The sequence below is a fragment of the Taudactylus pleione genome, unplaced genomic scaffold (assembly GCF_031769625.1).
Source record: "Taudactylus pleione unplaced genomic scaffold, aTauple2 ptg000585l, whole genome shotgun sequence".
In the NCBI taxonomy this organism is placed as follows: Eukaryota; Metazoa; Chordata; class Amphibia; order Anura; family Myobatrachidae; genus Taudactylus; species Taudactylus pleione.
The window spans coordinates 2,637,117-2,652,704 of NW_028284987.1; the positions used below are offsets into that span (position 1 = coordinate 2,637,117).

The 15,588-nt window shown below is 46.0% G+C and overlaps 1 protein-coding gene across 2 annotated transcripts in view; it reads left to right on the top strand.

Annotated features, from left to right (window-relative positions):
• LOC148481323 (transient receptor potential cation channel subfamily V member 1-like) overlaps positions 1–15,588 on the top strand; it is a 94,673-nt gene that overhangs the window by 6,445 nt on the left and 72,640 nt on the right. For both annotated transcript variants that reach the window (XM_088453656.1, XM_088453655.1), the window contains exon 2: positions 13,722–14,019. In XM_088453656.1, coding sequence (XP_088309782.1) covers positions 13,796–14,019 — 224 coding nt within the window. In that variant the 5' untranslated portion in view covers positions 13,722–13,795. The remainder of the gene's footprint in view (positions 1–13,721; positions 14,020–15,588) is intronic.

Genomic DNA, 15,588 nt, shown 5'->3' on the forward strand with positions numbered 1-15,588 from the left:
TATGAGCAACATCTCCACTTCTAAAAACTCTCACTTTAGTAAATATACCTCCCAGGATCCCAAACACTGAAAGATGGAACTCCTTTCTTCTAGATAAGTCCTAAGGGGCCCATTTATGAATGATCGCATTTGTAATGCAATCATAGCACCTGGATATATAATCCGGCACACGCAGAGACAGGGGCTCCGCAATGAGCCCATCCCCGCGATGTGCCCGGAGTGCTGTTGGGGCTACTGTCCCGTTGACTGCAGATGCGCGGCCACCATTGCCGGGGGGAGAGTTCCTATGGAACCCTCTCCTGGTAAATGTTGTTATGTGTAGCCCATTGGCTACAATGGGCTAACGCCATCTTCAGATGGCGTTAGCTGCGGGGGCCAAACTCTGCAATGCAGGCATACTCTGGAATGCAGCGCATCCCCCATAGAAACCTATGAGGGAAGCGGTAGCCAGCAGGAGTGGATGAAGCGCAGCAGTGATCGGAGATATCTGGTGAAGTCCCTCCTTCATACATCTGGGGGAAACATAATATTTGCGGTTAACCCCCGAATATGTGTTTTTTTTCTGGGATTAAGCCATAAAATATACAATGATAAATGGGCCCCTGTGTCTCCAAAAAAAGGTGGGAGACCCGAATTGTGTATTTTAGTCTGAATATAGTTTCACAACTATGCAATCCAGTCTCTAACCTGCATTGGCAGCACTAAGGACAAATGGGAATTATTTATGAAAAACACAAAGCAAACATGTGAGGGGATTAAGGGGTCTATGTACTAAGCCTTGGAGAGAGATAAAGTGGATGGAGATAAAGTTCCAAGCAATCAGCTACTAACTGTCAAACACAGCCTGTAAAGTGACAGTTAGAAGCTGACTTTATCTCTGTCTGCTTTATTTCTCTATAAGGCTTATTACATAGACCCATACGGCAAGTGCTTCACTTGTCCTGCTCTTGAGCCAATCATGGGACCATGTTTTAGTATATTCAGATTATTTGGAAAGGCAATTACCATATGAAATCTGTAAAAAATTAAAAATATTATCTTTAGTTAGCAGCACTACATACTCTGGGCGGGACGCACTAATGTTGCGGTGAACATTCCGCCCGTCACTGCAACCTTACTAATCGCATATGTAATAACATATGCAATATGTATCGCAAAGGATAAGAGCTGCTCTTTGTGAAGCAGCAGACGTCGGGTGAGGGGGTCTCCGTGGGACCCCTCCCCCTCCGTACTATGATTGTCCCAATAGCAGCATAGATCAAAGGTATTTCACACTGTTGAACAACAGCCAGCCATGGTCAGAATGATCAATATGCTCCAGAATGATCTGTTCAACATTAGATTGGGCAGTGCAACACAATTTGGTCTGCTGATGACTGTCTCTGTGTGTAATTATCTGCCAATCATAATCACATCTGCCAGTCATAAACACATCTGCCAATCACACCTGAATGGCAGTTCTGACACTTTCCATTGACATATATCCCTTACAAGTCATGATAATATGGTATACATTACACACTTATAAATTATGTATGTACAATAATGAATTTAGTGATTAGAAATCCTGCCTTCTACCTTTCAAATGTGGTCCATCAATGGATAAGGGGCCTCTCTATACTGGCTGTGCAATGGCTATGCGATTGCATTCATTAGCATATTTTCACAAGAGACCACCGTGCATAATCGCAGCTACGATCGCAATAGCCATCCATGCTGAATCAGGCCCTGAGTCTGTAAATGAAGCACAGCAGAACTTGGCATGGAAAAAGGCCACCGCAGCTGCATCGTAGCAATCTCACTATATACAGATTTATACTCAGTCACACACAGATATACAAGTGTTGCATATCAAATTAATAAGTGCAGTCTCCTGGTGCATCCTAGTTGCATCGACTAAAGGCCCCCATACATCTGCGACGGATCGTCGTGATGTAGCGATCCTGCAACCCGGCTTCGCATGATCGCTGAAAAATAGCATGTTGGATTTCACAGATATGCCGTTCACGATAAAAAAATTATCGTGATTGGCAGATCGGTAAAATTTAACATGTAGAATTTCACCGATCCTGCAACTTATCGCGGAACATCGATGGTGTTTCCAATCCTATCGCTACATCGCGACGATCCGTCGCCGATGTTTTTTGGCCTTAAGCTGCATTTTCGGCCGAATAAGATGCTCGGTGCAAGCAGAGTCACACAGGACTTGGTGGCTCACTAATAACAGGTGTCTTGCACCACATGGTGTATTGAGGCTAAGAGGGGTATTCAATATGAAAGGATAACTTCCCTGGCGAAGTTAACGTTTCATATCGGAGTTTTTTTCTGCGTAAAGGTATGGTGCGCGCTCCCGCTTATCCCCGTATTCAAAATAAAATTAACGAAAACGGGAAACCCCGAAGTTGGATTTGCGTAAAGTTACGAATTTTTCCTTAAAATAATTGTAAGACCCCCCCTAAAGTTGTAAAAACATGGGGGAACACTATGGGTACCCCCGTTTGAGCCTTTAATTGAAAGTCGGTGATTTAAATAGCCGCAGCAGGTGTTTTTTTTCCAACATTGAAGAAGTGATGCAGAAGAGCACTTAGGTTATTTTTTTCGTTTTTTTAAGTGGTCCCATCAAATTTGGGGTACATGAAAATGAGTACTAGCATATTTTGGTGTCCCTAAAGTAATTTTTTTTTAAATTCTGCATTAGTGCACCTGCCGCTATAATTCTATTCTAGAAAACATCTGCCGCATACTTGCAGAATAGCCCTGAACCTATTTCCCTATTGTTTAACAATTTTTTCCCTATTTTTTTTTGCACCCCAATTTTTAAATTAATTTTTTGGGGTGTCCCTATTTTTTTTAAAACTTTTTTTGACACAGTTCTTTTTTAAATGTCAATCTCTGGGGTGCAGGCTATTTTATTTAAGCCTGCACCCCTAAACCCCAATTCTGCACTTTTTTCGACACCTATTCAATGGTGAAAAGTTATCACCGTTTTTTATCAAAGACTTTTCAAAACTGCGATGAGTCTTTGAAATTGAATACGGTGTAAAACTAAAACAAGTGATATTAACGCAAAAACGTTAAAAAGTGCGATATTAACGCAAAAAATGATGTTATCGCACCCATATTGAATACCCCTATAAGTGTATGAAGACAGTCATCAGTTTGCATCTAGGACAAATTTTCGGGTTAAAGAAACGCTGGTGCACCTATAAGGGCTGTTTGTTGTGACTACAGCAATAGTGTATGAGGACACATCTGTTTATGACTGTTTAAAATGAATGATTGGTAACCGAGGATAATGAATAGACCATAACGTGCACTGTAGCACATTACATGACTGCACAGGAAAGGCTCATGTCACTGACCTTTTAGGAAAATCTGCCTGTAAGTTGAAAGCATGGAAAATGTGTGATATAGATTCTGTAAATCACTGTGGATATAACAGTGAGGGTGTGGCACTTGTATATTGTGCAAATGTAAAATTATATTTACATATCAAATAACACATTCTAATTATGTACTTAGATTTACTCTGTTCTCCTGAAATCTGATTCCATGACATGATGACAGACTATTCATTTTTTCTGCTATACAGTAATACAGCATTGTTATAACATACAGACCAGCGACTGAAATGCCAGTCTGTAAAATTAATCACTTTGCTGGTTTCACAACCACAATCAAGTACTGTACCTTAGTTGTGGGAAAGTGACTTATCAGGTGTTAGATGAGAAGCATGTTCCTGCTAAAAAGAGAAATGAAAAGTAAAGCACCCCACCCCCTTCGCTAGTGGTCAGGTTCTAGACTGTGAACTCAAACTATACATTGTATTGCCTGGGTTTAAATCTCAAGTTATAAAGTTTATTATGTGATGTCATCCAGGTCCATGCAATGGAAGGCCCAGAACAGGCTCCCCGGACCTCAACCCCCTAGTATGTCTTCTGGGACCCAATTACCACTCTGAAGTTTTCGTCCAAATCCATCCAGTGGAAAGCCCAGAACAGACTTGCTGGGTCAAAGTTCTGCCCAGTGCACTCCACCATGAGGTCCAACTGGGATCCTAACCACTCCATTAGACATCCCAGACCGATTGCCACCCCTCTGTGAAGTTTTCATCCAAATCCATCCAGTGGAAGGCCCAGAACAGGCTCCCTTGGTTAAAGTTCTGTCTAGCGCCCCCGGTCAAAGTTCTGCCCAGCGTACATCAATGAGAGGTCCGACCAGGACCTTAAGCCACTAGTATGTCTTCTGGGATCCAATTTACCACTCAGTGAAGTTTTTGTCCAAATCCATCCAGTGGAAGGCTCAGAACAGGATCCACGGGTGAAAGTTCTGCCCAGCATGTTCTTAGGCAAAATTGTGAATGAGCCCACTCCCTTGGCTGAGAAGCAACCCCACACATGAATGGTCTCAGGCCCAAACCAGTATGTTGCCTAGGACCACAATGGGCCTTAATACATCTCTCTGAAAGTACTGGTAGATGTATAATCTGCCAAAATGAGTTTACAATTCAAAGCAGAAAGGAAACATGAGGCATGAGGTGGGAGGTGGCTCACTTATAACACTTTTCCACCAAAGTCCTTGGTCTGACCCAGGATTTGGAACACAGGGCCTGATTCAGCGAGGAACGCACAGGAAAGAACGCATGCACTTGGCCGATGTTTTTGAACTGCGATGCGTATGCATCTCACTGCGCATGCGCAAACTAGCCAGTGCGATCGGGTTATGGTACGCAGACTACACGCAGTGTGTACGCAGACCCTTCCGATATTGATTGACAGGATGTGCCGTTTGTGGGTGGTGACGGGGGGTGGTCAGTTGAACGCAGGCGCTATAAAGCCATTATAGGGATGTGCATAATTAAGGCAGTGCGGTGGCATGACCACAGCCATACCGTAGGCTGTACACTGGAAGCTGGCAAAATCCTGCGGCAGCTCTGGTCAACCACTATTATCCGATGGTTCTCGATGTTACCGATGTTTATGTTATCTTATCTGATCAGGCTGTCAGTAAAGGGAGATGGGCGGCTTAATATGTGGCTGGGCGTCTGCCTCTTGTACTGGAGTCTCCATGCGTATGCATTCACTAGCATATTCTCGCAGCGGACAGGTGCGTGCGTCTGCATCTGTGTGTGCCTTGCTGAATAAGGCCCATAGGGCCTGATTCAGACCCACTCGCGAGCGGCTGTCCGCTCGCAAGTGGGTCGATGTTCTGGACTGAGCATGCGCACGACGGAGGGAGCTCCGTCGTGCGCATGCGCCAGACGCGACGAGCGAAGGAAAGTCCTTCGCTCGTTGTGTCTGATCAAAGGGGGCGTGCTGTCGATGTTGATTGACAGCACGCCCCCTTTGGTAGGCGTGCCGGGGGCGTGCCTCCCTGACGGGGGCGTTCCCACGGGAACGCCTCCCGTCAGAAGCCGGCCCACTGACATCACTAGTGATGTCAGTGGGAGTGATTTTGGCTCTGATAGAGCCAAAATCACTCCGGAGCTTGCGGTTGAAAACCTCAACCGCAGGCTCCGGCTCGCAGTTTCGATGGTCGCGATGGTCACGACCATCGCGGCCATCAAACTGCACGCTCATATAGCCTGTGGGTGGTCACCCACAGCTATACGAGCGTCCAGGAGGACGCTCCATTTTCATGGAGGCCGGCCCTCATTCAGAGCGTGCGCTCTGCTCAGAGCGTACGGCTCTGAATGAGGGCCTTAGTTCCAAGCCAGGTCAGACCTGGGACAGACCCCTTTTCCACCACAGCACAGATTCAGGTTTTCCCTGATCGGCGCTGTTCTCACTGCACATGGGTGCAGTGCAAGAGTCTGGAGTAGGGGTGTGCACCGGCCACTTTTCGTGTTTTGTGTTTTGGTTTTGGATCTGGATCTTTCTTCGTGTTTTGGATCTGGATTGGTTTTGCCAAAACCACCCTTCCGTGTTTTGGGTTCTGGGTTTTGTGTTTTGGATCTGTATTTTTTTGAAAAAAAGCATAAAAACAGCTAAAATCACAGAATTTGTAGGTTTTTCTGCTCCTATGCTATTATTAACCTCAATAACCTTAATTTCCACTCATTTCCAGTCTATTCTGAACATCTCACACCTCACAATAGTGTTTTTATGTCCAAAAGGTTGCACCGAGGTAGCTGGATGACTATGCTAAGCGACACGAGTGGGCGGCACAAACACGTGACCCATCTAGGCGTGATACTGCAGTGGCAGACAGGATGGCAGTTTGAAAAACTAGGCCCCAAACTGTACATAATGCAAAGAAAAAAAAAAGGTGCAAGATGGAATTGTCCTTGGGCCCTCCCACCCACCCTTATGTTGTATAAACAGGACATGCACACTTTAACAAACAAATCATTTCAGCGCCAGGGTCTGCCACACAACTGTGGCTGAAATGATTGGTTCGTTTGGGCCCCCACAAAACAAGCTGGCAATTAATCTGTCCCTGCACAAACTGGCTCTACGGAGGCAAGATGTCATCCTCATCCTCCTCATCCACCGATTCCTCACCCTCTTCAGTGTGTACATCCTCATCCTCACAAAGTATTAACTCGTCCCCACTTGAATCCACCACCACAGGTCCCTCTGTACGTTCTGGAGGCTGGTCTCCCTGGAAGAGCTGATAATTCATTTTGATGAACATCATCTTCTCCACATTCTGTGGAAGCAACCTCCTACGCCTTTCGCTGACAAGGTTCCCGGCTGCACTAAACACTCTTTCGGAGTACACACTGGAGGGGGGGCAACTCAGGTAAAATAGAGCCAGTTTGTACAGGGGCCTCCAAATTGCCTCTTTTTCCTGCCAGTACAGGTATGGACTGTCTGACATGCCTACTTGGATGCTGTCACCGATGTAATCCTCCACCATTCTGTCAATGGTGACAGTATCATATGCAGTGACAGTAGACATGTCAGAAATTGTTGCCAGGTCCTTCAGTCCGGACCAGATGTCCAAACTTGGTCCTGCCTGCCCTGCATCACCGCCAGCGGGTTGCTTAGGATACCTAAGTTTTTTCCTGGCAGCCCCAGTTGCGGGAGAAAATGAAGAAGGAGCTGTTGATGTGTCACGTTCCGCTTCAGCTGACAGTGTGTTCACCAGCAGGTCTTTGCACCTCTGCAGGCTTGTGTCGGCCGGAAAGAGAGACACCACATAGGCTTTAAACCTAGGATCGAGCACGGTGGCCAAAATGTAGTGGTCTGATTTCAACAGATTGACCACCCTGGAATCCTGGCAAAGCGAATGAAGGGCTTCATCCACAAGTCCCACATGCCGAGCGGAATCGCTCCGTCTTAGCTACTCCTTCACTTTCTCCAGCTGCTTCTGCAAAAGCTTGATGAGGGGAATGACCTGACTCAAGCTGACAGTGTCTGAACTGACTTCACGTGTGGCAAGTTCGAAGGGCTGGAGAACCTTGCACAACACGGAAATCATTCTCCACTGCGCTTGAGTCAGGTGCATACCCCCTCCTTTGCCTATGTCATAGGTGGATGTATAGGCTTGAATGGCCTTTTGCTGCTCCTCCATCCTCTGAAGCATATAGAGGGTTGAGTTCCACCGCGTCACAACCTCTTGCTTCAGGTGATGGCGGGGCAGGTTCAAGAGTGTTTGCTGGCGCTCCAATCTTCGGCACGCAGTCGCTGAATGGCGAAAGTGGCCAGAAATTTTTCGGGCCACCCAAAGCGTCTCCTGCACGCCCCTGTCGCTTTTCAGAAAATTCTGCACCACCAAGTTTATTGTGTGAGCAAAACATGGGACGTGCTGGAATTTGCCCAGATGTAATGCCCGCACAATATTGGTGGCGTTGTCAGATATCACAAATCCCCAGGAGAGTCTAAGTGGGGTAAGCCACTGGGCGATGATTTCCCTCAGTTTCTCTAAGAGGTTGTCGGCGGTGTGCCTCTTACTGAAACCGGTGATACACAGCGTAGCCTGCCTTGGAACGAGCTGGCGTTTCTAAGATGCTGCGACTGGTGACGCTGCTGCTGTTGCTGCGTAAGGTGATACATCTACCCAGTGGGCTGTCACAGTCATATAGTCCTTAGTCTGCCCTGTTCCACTTGTCCACATGTCCGTGGTTAAGTGGACATTGGGTACAACGGCATTTTCAGGACACTGAGGACACTTTTTCTGACGTTTCTGTACAGTCTCGGTATCGCCTGCCTAGTGAAGTGGAATCTAGACGGGATTTGGAACCGGGGACACACTACCTCCATCAATTGTCTAAATCCCACTGCACTAATGGCGGATACCGGACGCACGTCTAACACCAACATAGCAGTCAAGGCCTCAGTTATACATTTTGCTTCAGGATGACTGCTGTCGTACTTCATCCTCCTCGCTAAGGACTGTTGGAGGGTCAATTGTTTAGTAAAAGTAGTGGTGTTCCTACTTCCTCTCTGGGATGATGAACGACTCCCAGCAGCAGCAACAGCAGCAGCGGCAGCAAGAGGCGTAGTAATGCAGGATCCTCCGGAGGAATCCCCGATAGGAGAGTCAGTCATGCCAGTGACATGGCCTGCAGGACTACTTCCGATCCTGACTAAGGAGGAAATTGACGAGGAGGGAGTTGACGGTGTGGTTTGCAGGCGCTTGGATACAACAGGACAATGGGATTTAGGTGTCCCTGGACTGCTTACGGTCTTAGCCAAAGTTTCTGAACTTGACAGTAACTTATTATGAACACGCTGCAGGTGCCGTATAAGGGAGGATGTTCCTAGGTGGTTAACGTCCCTACCCCTATTTATTCCACCTTTACATAAGGTACATATGGCAAGACAGTTGTTGTCCGGATTTGGATAGAAATATTGCCAGACCAAAGAGGTGGAATGTTTGGTCTTCTGCCCAGGCATGACCGTGATGGGCTTTTTCATCCCACGGACAACAACTGTCTCCCCCGGAGCCTGATTTAAACAAACCACATCACCATCAGAATCCTCCTCGCCAACTTCCTCCGCAGCGCCAGCTACACCAGTATCCTCATCCTGTTGTACTTCAACAGTGACATCTTCAATTTGCATATCAGCAAGTGGACTGTGGGTGCTCCTTTCAGCACTTGCAGGGGGCGTGCAAATGGTGGAAAGAGCCACCTCTTCCCGTCCAGTGCTGGGAAGGTCAGGCATCGCAACCACCACCACACTTGGAGTCTCCTTGGGGATTTGTGATATCTTCTTAGAAAGCACAGTTCTTCGCTGTGCTTTTGCCAGCTTAACTCTTTTGATTTTTTTAGTGGGAGGAGGGCTTCCATCGTCATGTGAAGCTGAACCACTAGTCATGAACATACTAGGGATCGACCTTAGCCGTTCCTTGCCACTCCGTGTCGTAAATGGCATATTGGCAAGTTTACGTTTCTCTTCAGCTGATTTAAATGTTTTTTTCAAGGTCATTTTCCTGAACTTTGTCATTTGGGATTGTATGTGCCCTCTATTATGACATTGGGCATCGGCCTTGGCAGACGACGTTGATGGCATGTTATCGTCTATGTCATGACTAGTGGCAGCAGCTTCAGCACTAGGAGGAAGTGGTTCTTGATCTTTCTCTATTTTATTTTTATCGGAGAAAGTTTGGTCCTCCATTTATGTTATATCGATTTGATATATACGTGCGGCTAAACACAGAAAATATTTTTTTATTTTTGCTGGAGAGTAGTGCACTTTGTGGGTTACACCAGCCTTTAAGAAATGAGCCAGCCGGCTCTTTACTTATGGGACACAGGCGCACGCTTGGCGCTGCTCTTTTGTTGATGCACGTGCGGCTACTGCGCACACAATTCACAAACACAGAAAATATATATATTTTTTTGGTTTGGACTGGAGTGTACTTTGGGGGTTACAGCACCCTTTAACGGTCAAGCCTGCCGGCCCTTTACTTATGACACAGGCGCACGCTTGGCACTACTTTGTTGATGCACGTGCGGCTACTGCGCACACAATTCACAAACACAGAAAATAATTTTTTTTTTGGTTTGGACTGGAGTGTACTTTCGGGGGTTACAGCACCCTTTAACGGTCAAGCCAGCCGGCCCTTTACTTATGACACAGGCGCACGCTTGGCACTACTTTGTTGATGCACGTGCGGCTACTGCGCACACAATTCACAAACACAGAAAATTATTTTTTTTTTGGTTTGGACTGGAGTGTACTTTGGGGGTTACAGCACCCTTTAACGGTCAAGCCAGCCGGCCCTTTACTTATGACACAGGCGCACGCTTGGCACTACTTTGTTGATGCACGTGCGGCTACTGCGCACACAATTCACAAACACAGAAAATATTTTTTTGGGGGTTTGGAGTGTACTTTAGGGGTTACAGCACCCTTTAACGGTCAAGCCAGCCAGCCCTTTACTTATGACACAGGCGCACGCTTGGCACTACTTTGTTGATGCACGTGCGGCTACTGCGCACACAATTCACAAACACAGAAAATAATTTTTTTTTTGGTTTGGACTGGAGTGTACTTTGGGGGTTACAGCACCCTTTAACGGTCAAGCCAGCTGGCCCTTTACTTATGACATAGGCGCACGCTTGGCACTACTTTGTTGATGCACGTGCGGCTACTGCGCACACAATTCACAAACACACAAAAAATATTATTTTTTTAGCACTTGGGGGGAGCACCCCTGATGGACAACACTACAGCACCCCTTTAGGACTGGGACACTGCACAGGACTTTGGAGTGGACACAGCCCCTATGGAGAACTGACTGCACAACACAGTCCAGCCAGCCCCTATGGACTTTGAAGTAGTGGACACAGCCCCTATTAACAACAGCAGCACAGCACAACACAGCCAGCCCCTATGGACTTTGAAGTAGTGGACAACAGCAGCACAGCGCAGAACAGCACAGCACAACACTACTCTGCACTACACTACACTACACTACACAGCTCAGCCAGCCCTAACTCCCACCCTCCCTCTTCACTGTCCACAGCCGAGTGAGAAAATGGCGCCGACGCGGGATCCAAAACCCGCGAGACTCGGAAGGCGGGATGATGACGTTTTGCCTCGATTTCAGATCCGAGTCAGGCGGGAAAAGTCGAGCCTGACTCGGATCGGCCTCGGATCGTGGGGGCTCGGGGGGGTTCGGATTTCAGAAATCCGAACCCGCTCACCCCTAGTCTGGAGTTGATATTATCTCCTTGCACCAGAATGCAGTTCTCTCCACGCTGTAAACGGGACCTTCCTAGGTAAAACCCTGTTAAGTACCCGGGAAGGATTCCTGGGTGACTGGACCCGGGTGGAGCCGTTTCCATTGACGAAAACTCGGGTTATGGCCTGTTCATGTGCAATACCCAGGATTTTCAAGTCAGTGGAAAAGGGGTATAGAGTCAATGAGCCAGAGATATGGGAAAGTACATACAGTAGATAAGATAGAACATCTCCCTCCAAGATATTTTGGAGCTTATCTCCACCGAGCAGAGACAGTAACGCAGAGTTGACGACTTTGTTGGACAGTCCTCTGGGAAATACTGGAGGAAATAATTTATTATGGCATACTGTGTATGAATGTGAACTTTAAACACCTTAAATTAACTATTTAGGATAATTGACCATCCATCAGCAGGGGGCCCTTATCAATAATATATATTCATACGTGATCACCATAATCAAAAGGATCCTTGAAATTAGTTTTCCTATCAATACCGATATCAACAAATATCGATTTTCCACTAGATTAAAGGAAAAAAAAACCTTGATAAGTATCCCGGTGTCCCGGTGGCTGCTCCTCTCTGTAGAAGCCGAGTATACACTGGGGGTAGCGAGCTGCTGTTTATATATTTCCCCGCAGACTGCTCCGCTCTGCAGCTGTTGGGAGCGAGGCGCCGTCAGGCTGCCTAATCACTGTGACCAGCAATGATCGGTTGACACTGGGAGAAATCCAAGGGTACAATGGGGCCAGGATTACCCTCTGAGATTGGCGGCTGCTGGAAGAATATCTTCCGGGCAGCTGCCCAGTGGGTATTTCTGATTGGTCGTATCTGATGCGACTACACCAGGCAAGTAGTTAAGAATTTAGGTGTCTATTTACTAAGCTAAGTTATTCTGCATACACACGGTATGATTTGAACAACCATAGATATCGTTGATAGATTTCCCTCCAACCCCCTGTAGTGCAGGGCACACGATTTTGGCTGTACACACTGATAGATATCTATGATTACAAATAGACCCCTAAGTCACTTTGATGCAGGGCTGATGCAGGGTTGTTAAATATGTTTCAATTACTTAAAAATAGTGTATTTCAGCACACATACAGAGCCTACATTTCCAGATGTGTCCAGCTCCACATTAGCAGCATTTGTATGTACCTGGTCATCAGCATGTATGTACATCCTCCAGCAGGTCTGCATGAGGCGCATTTGTGTGAAAACACTGTACTTGACTTATGTCCGAGGGCATGGGCAGAGTTATCTCACACAAGTCACTGCACAAACTGGTGTAGTTCTCACACTGCTTCATCCCTTTATGTTAGGATTCCATTTAATGGAGTAGAGATTTCACAGGATCACGGTTCATTTCCTTCCAGTTTTCCATGATGACTAGATAATGCAGCTGACTGTCTAAGAGCATGACCATATATGTTGTTATCACTGACTGGATTTTTGGCAACTTCCTTTTATCACCGCGAGGTCAAAGGGCAGCAGAACATGTTGTACATCTCATGTTCTACTCTCCAAAGCATAGGAAATTGCCTTAGTAAATACAATACCTTTATGTATAGCCACCTGTTTCCCACAAATTATGAGGTGGAATGGAAAGAGTAACACAATCAGCGTGCAATCTATTTATGCATCTTAATACATGATGAGGTACTGTGCTTTTAAAAATCAAAACACGACATCTGATATGGCAGATATAGTAACGATATCAGGACACACTGTATTTAAAAAAAATAAGGATAAAGAATGTATTTAATAATGAAGAATGAAAGTCAATATACAAATAATAACCTCACTAATCAAGTGCAAGGAAACACAGGAGATGTAGACAGATGCGATATGTAATTCCGGAATGGCCCATTTCCGGCACTGCTCCTAATTGAATTGACCCCTATATTTCTTGTCACTGGTTTTCACATTAAGGTGTTTCTTTAGCACTTCAGGTAAGTGAGTGTTTGTAAGTTAGCGGTAACACTTATATTATTTTAAAATAAGGGACTAGTTCTATAATGTTTACTGCTGATTCCTTCTTTCTGTGCTCTGAGAATATCAGGAGCTGCTCGTTTACAGGGTAGTTCTGGATTTACTCTCGGTGAGTGCACCTGGAGTACTGTTGCTTGACTGACTGAGACCATGGCTTTCTGGCCTCACTATGCGGACCCTCCTCATTTATTTTTTGAATGCCCCCAGGATTTGGACACATCTCCAGCATCACTCAGGCCCATCATTGCTCCCTAGGGCCTGATACTGAGCCCTGTCAGGGCGTCACACTTATTTGAGTCTTTAAATAAATAAATATTGTAAATAGCCATCACCGTCATTCTATTTTATATTGTTATTGCTATATAGAATTTTTTTTTTGACGGCATATCATATATGAAATACCTCCTGCAGTATAGACCTAATAAATGTTTTTATAAACACCATGCAAGTATTCATTTGCTTATGTATACACCTACCATCTGCTGTATAATGTGCCGCTGGCTGACAGGTAGGGTAAGTAAACACAGAACTGTAGTTGTGTGTCATTCTGCTGTCCCTGTCTAATGCAAATACGTTCTTTGTGCTCCAGGTATCAGCAGCAGATGTGGATTGCTTCTCTGCCTAGCTCTCTCTAGACATATTGCAGCATTTCAGGAATAAACCATGTCCCATTCAGACTCTGAGGACTCGGACTCTCCTAAACGTGGATTCTCCCTAGAAGTTCATGACAAGGACACACTTGTTGCCTTCAATAAGGGAGAGAAGGATGGAAAGAGAGAGAAGAAACCCCCAATGGAATCTGGAATCCAGAAAGAAAGTGACAATTTCCCTTCTGTCATTGGATTCTCTGTAGATTTTTTGCCTGCTATACAAGGCAACGGAGCCAAGTAAGTTTATATCTTGGGGGCTGTTGCAGGTTAGTGTGGTGTAACTTGTGTGAAATCACTATGCCTATGCTTAGGACAGTGTGCGTAACATGGGGAGTTCTTTCCACTGTATAAGAGAGGTGTTAGCAGCTAAAATGATGGATAATAGTAAATGCGTTTATAACACTGGAGCAAGAGGGTCATAAGTGTTTGCGACGGTTACCTAGTGTAAAAACCAGGCGTGTATGCTGCAGTCAGTGGCGTCACTAGGGGGGTGCGGGCGTACCGGGTGACACCACCTGACGGGGTGATACAACAATAGCAAGAAGCTATGCTATTTTGGTGTCACCCCTTGGATGGCATGTCTGGGCAGTGCTGCAGCAGTGATGATGGCAGACACACGCATGCATACATCATCCACACCTCACTGTGTCTGGACAAGTTGGGGGCTGTCCAGCAGCTCCCGGAGCGCTGGGCAAGCCCCCAGTGTGACAAGAATGGGGGCGTTACACATGGTTACGGTTCCAAAATGGTACACATCAGGGGCATGGTCTTAGAGACACTAGGTTTCGCCCCTTTCGTCTGCACGAGGATTAACAGAGTGCTGCACCGTGTGTTACCACCCGTAGTGATGCCACTGGCTGCAGTTGCTGACCGGAACGCATCATGATTGCAACTTTAACTATGCATATGGGCGCTTTGTTTAGGTGTAACTTACACCCATTTTCCATCATAGGGCCGTATTCAATTAGCGACGAAAAAGTATTGTGAATGACGTCATTTCGCCAGGCAGAAAAGTATCGCCATATTCAACAGCAAACACTTTTCGCGTACGCGAAAACACAACGCAATGTAATAGGCGAAAAAGATTCGCCTATGAATAGGTGTCGGGAAAACGTGCAGAATTGCTATTTTGTGGTGCAAAGGGGTGGAAACCATTTTGCAACCTTGGGACAGACCCCCAAAGGGTAACTGCGTCAAAAAAGTCCTAACAAAAATAAAGGAACACCCCAAAAAAAGATTTTGAAAAAGGGGGCGAAAAAGTGCAAAGTGGGGGGACAAACTTAAAAAGTAGCGAAATTGGGGGGTCCGTAAGTTGGGGTGAGGTGTTATTTTGTTTGCTGTTGGTTGCAGAAGGGCGGTATTTTATGTGTTTTTAAATATCAAATTAGCAACTTTTAACTATGCTTACCCCCATTTTCAAGTACCCCAAATTGGACAGGACTACTTATTTTCACACAAAAAATAAGCAAAAAGCTATTCTTCACCACTTCTTCAAAGACGCTAATTTAAAGCAATTGCAAGCACTTAGGTACTCCAAATATCATCAGTAGGGCTAATCGGGGACATCTATATTGAACCCCAATGTTAGTGCAGCTTTTGGGGGGCATCAGGCTGATTTCCCCATTTTTGACAGCACTTTCCGTCTGTTTAAGTTTAGCCGGGTAGCGTTTTCGCGTCCTTTGGAATCGAATACGGCGAATCGTGGGAAGAGAGCGAAAAGTTTCCACACCCAAAACACACGATGTAGGCGAAAAGTCCGGCGAGCGGAAAAGTATTGCGGCTGCGAAACGAATTGAATATGGGCCA